The sequence below is a fragment of the Setaria italica genome, chromosome II, assembly GCF_000263155.2.
Source record: "Setaria italica strain Yugu1 chromosome II, Setaria_italica_v2.0, whole genome shotgun sequence".
Lineage (NCBI taxonomy): Eukaryota > Viridiplantae > Streptophyta > Magnoliopsida > Poales > Poaceae > Setaria > Setaria italica.
Genome location: NC_028451.1, coordinates 7185827 through 7197101, shown reverse-complemented (window position 1 = coordinate 7197101; position 11275 = coordinate 7185827). Strand labels below are relative to the sequence as shown.

Here is an 11275-nt window from a genome sequence, read left to right as displayed (position 1 = left end):
AGAAAAGACCTTCACCCTATCGATAAGAGGAATGGAAGATATGAATTACCCCCGACTAGCTACAACTTGACACTAGATGAGAAGAAGGCAGTGTGCCAATCGTTACGGGGGATTAGAATACCAAGTCAATTCTCATCCAACATCAGGAAACTAGTCTCGATGAAAGATCTCTCGCTATCCGGCTACAGCTGTCATGCGATGCTGAAGTTGTTCCTTCCAATTGCAATTAGAGCGATCAAGCTTGTATATGTGAAGATGGCTATCACTTAGTTGTGTTACTTCTTCAACAAAATTTCTCAAAAGGTTATTAATGAAGATGAATTGAAACATCTCCAAGAATTTATTGGGGAGACTATGGTGCAGTTGGAGATGTGCTTCCCTCCGGGATTTTTCGAGGACCCTCCCGCTCTTTGTCCAGGACTTCACTTCCCTAATGACGCTATTGACTTGCCAACAGGCGATCGAATGAACGGATCAATTCCCAACATAGTAATATTGTTTCCTTCTTTGAATTAATTTTTTTACTACACATGAATAAATTCTAAATTTATGTAGCTTATAAACCCTATTAGATGGCTCAAAGATGTTGTTAAAGCTATAGGTGGTACTTGTCCTTCAGTGCAAACCGAGGTTGTTAATGAACCTCATTTTAAAAGAGTACATATCTCTTTTCAAGTACCTGTTCGAGAAACAAATTTCACCTCGATGACACCAGGAGAGGCCATCCCGATGGTTTCAATTGTCGCATGGGGTCAAATAGCACCAAATAGGGTAACTTTTGATATGACTGCCGTGGAGGCCTGCCTAGACAGCTTAAGGATCATGGGTACTTTGTGCCAGACTTGTCATATTTTTGAATAAAGCAGCTCGAGGAGGGAGAAAGCAATGTGATTGTGACTACTGAGAGGCTTTGTCAACTCAATGAACATGACATGGTATTGAACATCCTTTTATCATTCTTAACTTTAGTTATGTTACATCTTTTAACTTTCATCATATTATTATCATCTTTTAGGATCTCTTTGGTACTACCAATGCGGCAACGAATTTTCATGCGATTCTGGATCAAGTCTTGGATGTGTTTGATTTGACTTACATGGGTGGAAACCCAATATTCATCAGAGATTGGAAGTTCCATGCTCATCTCACTTACTATAGGCCATATCAGTTAACCTCTCCATTGTTCGATATTTATAGTAGTGTATGTGACCTGAAGCAAAAGAGAGTGCACCCATCCGTGCTCTAACTTATTTTGATGAAGTTCTAACTGGACAATTGGAGACCTTAACTATGCTCCATATCCAAGGAAGCGAGCCGCATTAGAATAAGATAAGTAACATGGATGTACCCCTACTCTTTTCTTATGGATTTAAAATTATTCTCTCTAAGATCTTAAGTATTGATGTACCAACTTGCACTATTGTTGAAACAGTTGGTTATATTATATTGTGGTATGGATGTACCCCTACTCTTTCCTTATTGATGTAGGAATTGGTTATATAACTTTATTGCATATCCAGTGTTCTTTGAGTGTTGGATTTGAATGGGTTGATTGAGAGCCACATTTTAAAAATTTGGCACGAAAATGGTACAAAATTTTGGCGGGAACGATATTTCCAGGGGCGGGTGATGGCGTCACCCTCCCTAGAAAGGGCTTTACAGGGGCAGGCATGTTACCCGCTCTTGCAAACAGCTATTTATAGCAGCGAAAGTTAGGAGCGGGTAGCGCGCCCGCTCCTGAAAATGTTATTTCAACCGCCCCTATAAACCGTTTTTTTTACCGTGATTTTGGCCAGAAATTACCGGAAAACAACCTCGATTAACATGCAAGTCGCCTCCATCTGGGTCTCATCTTCTCGCTGATCCAGTTAATAAAATTATTTATTTTTATCTCTCCATTTTATTTATATTCTAGCACAATACTTGTATAGATACTTTTCTTACTCGGTTGTGATAGATACCTTTTCATCTATATTCATATTTGCCGCGGCCCCTTGCAATGCACTTCCATGTGTACTGATGCGTGTTTAGCTGAAGCCTTAGTTTGAGCCATTTGTTTCATTTGAAAATAGATATGAGTATCACTTCATGCATATATGTATACAGGGAGTGAATTGTGGCGCGCATCATGAATGTATACCTTGAGTTGTCTTTTCAATGTCAACAATGACAAAATTTGGTAATTTAACATAAGGTGGTTACTTTAGGTGTTGAGTTACTTTAGATTATTTTAACATAGATGTTGACTTACTTTAGGTTATTTTTAATAAGAGAGGATGTGCATAATTCAAATTCAACATTATAGTGGTGGATAGGAGTAGTTAAGGTACAAATTAATATGGTTATCTAGATTTATTTTCATGATAACACAGGTGAATATAATTTAGATGAAGATTAGAAAGTTACTTTAGACTCTTTTTCTAATGACAGGAGGCTAGTAGTTGTACGGCTGTTCATAAACCAGGATCGGTGTTGCATACAAGGACTGGTATGTATAGGCAAGGATACAAATACAGGAATCCGTGTTCTTCAAATTTACACGTTATCAGTAATAGGTAAATCTTAATATAAACCCAAATTTCCTCAACTTTACTTTGTATCATTGGTTATTCCTATAGCTTGATTGTGTAGAAAGAATCTTTTTCTTTTTTGCCTGGATCTCTCAAATTTTTGTGTACACAGAGATCGAACTATGGAAACGTGCGTATATATGTAGGCTTCGTACCTAATTTGTTAGTCTCTAGCTACAAGAAATTAAAATAAAGAACTAAAAAAATCCTTTAATATCGTGCCCAGTATAGCCCTGTGCCTGCCACCACCGAGCCGTTCACAGTCTGCGTCGCACTTATTTGGAGATTCAATTTAAATCGAGCAGCTAGTGCACACGCTCTTAAGGCACACCATAGGTGCGCACCACAATTCACCAAGGCAGTATATGGTGGACACTGTATATATTTGTTTCTCCCCAATACCCCACTTATAAACTAACTACATTATCTGGTCTGCAATTGCTCATATGTTTTCTGCTATATTAGAACTTCCACTTGTGCACTTATTTGGAGCTCCAAGCCAGATAAAGCAGCTACTCCTCATACTCTTAGGACACATCGATCAGTGGAGGGCACCTCGACTCACCAAGGAAGTATACAATTGACATCATGCATGTGCTCTATATATTGCAACATCCACTTGTATTTCTATGCGCTTCACTTCTCAGATTGTATTCATCAGTGACTTGACATGGTCAGCAACGGTCATCATCTCCCCTATAAAAAGTCCTGGAGACATCTAGATGTGAGATTAGGCATGAGAAAAACCCTCAATCTCTCCACTATGTGTCAAGTGTCCTTGTTTTGATGAACTGCGATGTGGTGTTAAGTTGCTGGATCTCGCATATGCATTGCCAAATGCATTGCATTTTTATAGTGTTGTCAGCTACCTCATCTGTCGGATATTCAGATGCACAAGCACCAGGGCCCCAAACAGATGACACATATGTGGTGCTCTCCAGCTCTTAAGTGGGTGTTCATCTTATTTATTTCTCAAAAATATATAATCCATTAATTTTCAACCACTGTGAAAAGTAGTAAAAGGCTTATTGGTTTGTGCCCAGATGTGTACTGCCAAATTTTGGCCACATGCAGATGACTGCTAATCTGTGAGCTAGCGTATCCTGGCAAGGTTGGTTTGGGCACAAATCAGACAAGCCTTTTGACTTTGCTCACCAAGAATGTGATAAATTTGCTGCTTCAGTTATGTTAGTTTTATCTATTGTTCACTCTAATTTAAGGTGCACTTAGTTTTTCAGATGTATAATCGAGCAAGTTATGTTGTATGCTTATGTTATTCAACTTTGCTCTTCGCTTAACATTCAGATGGAGTACATATCCCCTGAGAGAAATCTGGAGGGGACTTGTGGAGGTCCTGGGCCGTTATTTGGAGACCAAGATGGCAAGATGGTAGCCTGTTGGACCACTTGGATTATCAGGGAGGAATGCCACAGCATGAGTCTCCAACACTGGATGATGGACTTTTAGTTGATCCAGCATATTTATTTGGAGATTCTCTACCCTTCATGAATGATCAAATCACATGATCAAAGAGACTTGTTGTTTTAAGCTATTTAGATATAATTTATTGCTACGGAGATGGATTGTATTTAGATATAACCAGTGGCATCAGCTTAGCACATGTGGCATCAGCCGCGGCTTCTGTACTTGTCATCATGGCCAGCTGCAGCGGCTCCTGTGGCATGCAGCTCCTGTGTGGATGTGGGCCTGCGGGGCTGCGGCTCATGTGGCATGCAGATGCGGTTTAACCAATTTTGATGGGATGGGATGATTAATTCATTTTTTAGGTGGAGGTGGGATGGGTGATTAACCTTAGCTGCTGCGGGTAGTGGCGGGTGAGGGACAGGTACACCCCGTTAGCAGGCCTACGGGGCCTCGACCTTCAAGATGATACGGCGGCAGCCTCCGGCAGCGCTTGATGCATCGGTGCGTAGAAAGTGTGGCTCGTGGATCTACGTTGAGGCCAGCGGGTTGCACACAATGGATTTCTCACCATATGTACTTATCGATTATATATGGTATGATCACGTAGGCTTTGAGTGAATTGGTCAATTTTGGACAATGGTTGCTGAGATTGACTGTGCTGCACTTTATGGTCATGTAGCTACTACGATGTATACAGATGTCAGTTGAGTGAAATTTTGACATGACTTCAAGATAGGGAAGATTATGTAGCTACTCCCTCAATTTTAAAATATATGACGTCAAAAAATGACTATTTTTTGCTATTAATGATAGGGAAGATTGTGTTGGGTACTAAACAATTGTTTTTGCTACTAAGCCTTATGATCATACATATATAGTCACAGGAACAGGATGGCAGAGGGTAAGGTAGCAGGCCTCCAGCTGTGGTACTGGGCGGGAATTTTAACATACCTAAGCATTTATCTTCATGGAGACATTAACAAATTAGTAAGATGCTCTTGCTGTTTATGCACATTTTCATTGTTCAGCCTCTATGTACTCCAAAAGTTTGAGAGATTCAGGCTTGACAGAATGGAAAAGAACCCAAAAAAAGTTCTTTCTGCACAACGAAGCATAGGAATGACCAATCATAAGAAGTAAATTTGAAGAAATTTGTGTTTATACTAACATTTTACCCATAGATATTATGATCTAACTATCACGGGATGCCTGGTGCACACGCTGGGCCATAGGAGTAGGCAAAGGGTAGAATAATATATATGGGCTGATATCAAGCAAAATATATTTGGGCCGCCCTTGTGCATCTGAATATCTGATGAGAATCGAAGTTTACAACAACATTATGCATTTGGTCATATATGCACATTAATATGAAGAAAATGAAATGGTTCATCCAGAATGCTAACCACAAAGCATGAACAGCACAATGGCATGAACGGCACACTAATCAGATGACCTGGTGCTAGCTAATGTGGACAGGTCTAGTAACTGAGAAGTGTACCGCCTATAAACACAAGTGCAAGTTTTGAGCACATTATATTATTACAGATCCCGGCTTGAGCAGAAGAAACCAAAGCTTGTCTAGATGGGATGCTGGGGGAAACCAAATGGAGAGCGTGCATCATATGTTACCTTACGAGTTGAGACAGCCTCCACTAACACACCCTCGACATTCCTCGTTGATCCCCTTCGTTCATGCATAATGTTTAGAGGAACTGCCCAAATCAACTTTCACACCTGTTCCACGTGCGCGACGAAGGTGCTCTGGTCAATGGACAAGCTGGAATTGGCCTTCGGTTCCGGTGTGGCAAGGCCGATGCTGGATGCTCACCATCGCAAAATTGTGCCCTTATCGTAATGGCCAAGCGTAGGAGCAGAAGCATGTCTTCGCTCTCCCTCAAAGCCATCGCATGCCGGCCATTTTTTTAATAAATACGTAAGAAGAAAAATTAATGGATTATATATTTTTGAGAAATGAATAAGATGAACACCCACTTAAGAGCTGGAGAGCACCGCATAAGTGTCATCTGCTTGGGGCCCTGGTGCTTTTGTGCATCTGAATATCCGACAGATGAGGTAGCTGACAACAGTACACTATTAAAATGCAATGCATCTGGTAATGGGTATGATGAAAATGAAGAAGTCGTTCATCAAGATGCTGAAAACAAGCATGAACAGGAAAATTGGCATGGACAGGACAGCGCACCAGCCTCACTGCCTCATGACACATATATGATGTCAGCCAACGAGCCCCACGGCGCAGCGAGGCGCACGCTAATCCGCCACCCACGGCCAGACGGCCCCGCCGCATTGCTGCGCGCCGCCGTCCCTCCTGGCGCGAGAGGAGAGAAGACTCGAACCAGCGGGGGGCCTGCTCGGGGGCAGCCTGAGCCCCGCCGCGGCGGGATCGGAGGAGGAAGAAGGGGAGGCGGGCATGTGCGATCTGGTGGCCCGCACGGGCCGGCACCTGCAGCGCTACGAGGACGGCCGTCGCCTTGTGGCCGGGTGCGTCCGCAGGGGGAGCCCCCCTCCGCCTCCCCCTCCCCCACCCACTACCCACTCTCCTACCTCTACCTTCTGGCATCCCCACCACCAAAGAAGTGAATCATTTCTCTGCCTTCGATTCGATTCGATTCGATCTGATTGGGTTGGTTCACAATCTGTACTTGCTTGGTTGGGCAGCTATAAGGCTAGCTATGCTTGGATGGGTTCTTGGTTAGAGTAGATTGGATTGGATGCATGTGGTCTTGTTGGGCTGCGATTACCCATTGTTGTATTGCTGCTACTGTTGGGGAGTAGGGTCGGCCTCTCTGGTTGATTAATAATACTAGGTTTTCCTTAATCAATGAACAGTAGGTCTTGTGCGTGTCATCGCATTACTTTCTTGGCACCTGGCGTTGTCGACCCATTTACTGCCCGCTTACCGTTTTGCTCTTCTCCGGTTGTGATCTCATCACAAGGTAGTGTGAGTGTAGTTGACAGGGGAAGCGGGTTGGTGTATCTCTGTTTGGTTCAAAATTATGCCCGTCAAGAAAGGAATCTGCCATGAATTTTGGTTTGGTACTAGATCAACAAAGATTGTGGGCCAATTATGGGTTGTGGAGAAGAGGCTGGTGTGTTCATTGGCTTAGCATAAGCAGATGTTCCGACTTGGGGATGCTTGTTCAAGGTTCGGTCAGTTGAGCTTTAAGCTATGGCATAAGCTCATTCTTATATGTTAGAGGCCTGCTTGGTGGGCTTTGTTAGAGGTCTGTGCAGAATCGATCTCTTTCTGCTGTAAATTTTGCGAAGGAAGTTCACGCTTTTTCAGAAATAGTAGCAAAAGATATAGGTACGTTTTCTGGATTATAAGGCATAGATAGGTGTGCAAGGTGAGACCATAGAAAAGGTCCCTGTAACGTGCAGGTTATTCTTGATCCTGTGAGTACAATTACTTATATCAACAACAGAATACACAAGAAACTAGTAGAATAGCTGATATTTCTTCTTGTTGCTTCACTGCTTGTTGGCCATCTGTGGTGTGGTAAAAATGTCACTGGTGTTTACTACATAAGTGCTTCCTGTTGGTGATATGGACATTCATCGTTTCATACTTTTATGTCTTTCAAATGGCTTAAATTTAGAGTGTAAATCATTTGCAGCATTAGTTCGATGTCAACAACCTAACTGGAAAAACATCAGTTAGTTAATTCTGCTTGTACTAAATTTTTTTCTCATTTTACTCTTTGATACAAAAATATGCAGTCTACTGAGCATGTAAACAGATGTCTTAACTTTCTAGTTTCTCCTGCTATTAAGTAATCAATGGCAGCATCTCTACAGCATATAGAAAGCATCTACCAATGATTACACTGCACCAAGAATACACCTCAGGGATTTTATCCATATTTTAAAGTTTATTATATTTGCGTCTCTCTGTAATCTCAAGTCTTGTGGTTGTAGGCCCAGTTACTTTTAAGAGTGTGAATGTGGCAATGTGTTTTATTTGGCTCATACTTCTTCCTTGTATATGTAGGTGCATACCATTCAGATATAGAGACATTAAAGATGAACAAAAGAAACTTGTTGAAGTTCTCATGATCAACTCCCAGAGTGGACCAGGTCTTCTATTTCCAAAGGTACTGTGAAATATAAACTTCGCAGAGGTTCACATAATTGTCATTGTATGATGTATGGAAATATGAGTATTTTTTCTGTGATTAGTTTACGAAAATAAATCTGTTTTTTTTTCTCGTGTCATGTCCACATCGATGTATTAACTGCTACTAAGTCCATTGTGTGCTATGGCTTGTATAAGGTAGATATTAATGTGATTAACTGGATACTAAGAAAACAGGGGCCAAGGAGCAGTCACTTAGATTTACTTATTTGTCACATATATTATATAAAGCAAAGAGTTCTCCGATGCATTATCATTATAGTGCCTTTTTGGTGGTATATTTTATTGCTGCAGGGAGGATGGGAGAATGATGAAACTGTGGAAGAGGCAGCTGCACGAGAAGCTATCGAAGAAGCTGGAGTTCGAGGAGATTTAGTGGTGAGATATAGTCTTATCATAAACTTTCGTGCTAAACATGAAATATTAATTGTATCCTGGAAAAATTCCCGTCCTCTTCTAAGGCATAAATGGCAAACTGTGTTTTTTATGATATATGGCATATTCTGTTTTATGGCAATACATGCACGAGACACTTTTTGGAGTTACCAGATTTGTAGATGTCCATGTACTCTATGTCTTACCCTTATCTGGAATCTAGAACTTTGGACTTAGTCTGGAAATTTGAGATTATTCTGGTGTCTTAACTTTCAGCCTGGTGCTATGAATTCGTTGGAACTTTCTTCATAGTACAAAATTTTATTGACACTAGAGCACTAACATGCTAATTGTTAAGCGTCAATCTCTATCAAGCCTTAGGAGTTCTCTATGAATTTTTTATGGACAGCTGGAACTATTTGTCCACTTTGGTAGACTCCTCTCCCATTTGATGATGCTAGCATCCACTTGTTTTTTAGTTGGTAATTTGACACTTCATAAAACTAGGACCATTTGATGTTAAGAACTGTGCCATTTGTCTAAAAGGATAGTTTGTCCCCATCATCCATAGTTTAGCTTATTAGTGTATATACTCTTGTCTGATCCTTTGTTGTCTATGACACTAAAATAATAAAGTTATAGTGATAAATATGTACCTTTGAATGATTATATTATCATTTTGATGTGTGAAATCCGAATACTTTGATGTATAGCAGTGATAAAGGATTTAAAGTTTTGCTGCATGCATTGTAGAATGATATCTAATTTGGCTAGAGGTAGTATTGTTATTGCACTTCTGTAACCATAAATTATGGGAGTTAACTGATGGGTTAAGGTAGGATTCTTTTGTAGTTAACATAATCCAGACCTAAGCCATGCTTGCTACCATCTCCTGTGGTCTTCTACTATATCAGCATTTATTTTTCTCATAATTGCATCTGGTTACGTTACTTCCATATGTTTGGTGCTATTGATAGTTTGGTACTATAAAAGAATGCAAGTATTTATACAAGAACACACTGCATCTAATAAAACATGAATAATATCAAATAAAAGTATGTAGTGGATGCATTTATTTGGCATTTACCAACTTTTGTGCAGAAATGCAAGCAGGTTAAAGATTTAAATTTTGCAATTGTAAGGCCACCCTTGTTCATTTACATGTCTGCATCCTAGCAAATCGAGGCAAACTTTGTGTCTGCATATATATAAATGGACTTTGTTCAGTTGTTCTGTTTGACTTTTTACACTGTGCCATATTTTTATGTTCTTTCTAAACAGCTCTTATTTGCTTCCGAATGTCCTGCCAGCACATTTTCTGATCGTGCTACTTGTTCTGTGCATAAGAAACTGTTGGGCTTCTACGATTTCAAGAGCAAGCAACCTGAAGGTATGTGCAGAGCTGCTGTCTTTGCACTGCACGTGAAGGAAGAGCTGGCCTCCTGGCCTGAACAGAGTACCCGGCAGAGGAGTTGGCTCACGGTACCTGAGGCGGCAGAGCGGAGTCGTCACCCATGGATGCAAGAAGCCCTTGTGACAGGCTTCTCTGCCTGGCTTGAGAACTGGAGCAACGGTGGTGGCTGTGTGGACCGAAGCGAAAGATGACGACACCTGAAGCATCAGGAGGCATCTGCTATTTCCTTTTCCCTTTTTACCTTTGCTTGGGTTAAACTTCCATAACCTGACGTAACTGAGGGCTCCCTGATGCTCGGTAGTTTGTTGGTTCACCCACAATTTCAGGACACATTATAGTGTGTGTGTCGTCAGCCGACCCGAGGATTGTTGGAATTGTAAGTTGCTGATTCTCGCGGTCACCAGCTATTTAAGTCTTACACCAAATGTTGTGTTGCACCTTATATGGAAGCGCGTTTGTAATTGCAACATTGAAAGTCAGGAATTGTCTTGTTGATCAATCTGTTTCTTTGATCTGGGGGCATTGCTCTTCTGTACTCTCCCAGAGTGCGGATGTATTTTGCTGGAAGCGCATGCGGAATTGATTGAGCTGTAAAATTAAATCAAAAAAAGGGGATGGGTTTATTTTCAGAAGTCTCTATTAAATTTTGATTAAAAAAGATGTGTTAATTTTGTTTATGAGCTGGAAATTTTATTATTTAAAAAAAAGAAAAGAAAAATGGTGTAAGAGCTCAGTCGTCTGTACACTAATCAGACGGATATGATGGACCCAACCAATCACAGGAGCACTGAGCATGTCATCGCTCTGCAGTCTGCACTGAACTGGGTCAGTGTGTATCTTTGTGGCACTAGCCCTGTTGTTGTAGCATTCAAAATAGCAGATTTGTTGTATCAAAAGTTCATGTTTTTTTGTGGATAATTCAGAAGGTTTGGGATCACAAGATGAAATTAAGATGTTAGAGCAATGCAAAACTTTGATTGTGACCCATCGGTTTTGGGCAACACGGAAACTCATCTCTGGAAATTTTGACCCAAGAAGAAGAATAAAAAAGAAGAGCTCAGATTTGAGCAAATAAGGAAGAGAACGCTGTGAATTGTGCTAGTAAAGCTGCTAGTAAATTTCGACCCAAGAAAAAAAAATTTAGAAAAAAGAAGAGCTCAGATGTGCGTCTTGTCGTCTGTGAGATCAGACGGCTGTGATGGACCCAACCAATCACGGGAGCACAGAATTCTGTCATCGCTCTGGGGTGAGAGAGGCTCGAACTCTCGACCTCAGGATCACTCGCTTTCAGCTATGAGACCTACGCGCTAGCCAACTGCGCCACCACCCCGT

The 11275-nt window shown here is 41.1% G+C and overlaps 1 protein-coding gene and 1 non-coding gene across 2 annotated transcripts; one reads left to right on the top strand and one right to left on the bottom strand.

Annotated features, from left to right (window-relative positions):
• Positions 1–6400: 6400 nt before the first annotated feature.
• Positions 6401–10455, top strand: LOC101763851 (nudix hydrolase 16, mitochondrial; the record flags this gene model as incomplete). Its single annotated transcript, XM_004955751.3, is given in 4 exon segments — positions 6401–6500; positions 8011–8113; positions 8449–8532; positions 9877–10455. Coding segments are annotated over 4 exon segments (516 nt in total). The 3' UTR covers positions 10135–10455.
• Positions 10456–11185: 730 nt separating this feature from the next.
• On the bottom strand, positions 11186–11273 carry TRNAM-CAU. The gene is given in 2 exon segments: positions 11186–11221; positions 11236–11273. It is a non-coding gene; the product is annotated as a tRNA-Met (tRNA).
• Positions 11274–11275: the final 2 nt, after the last annotated feature.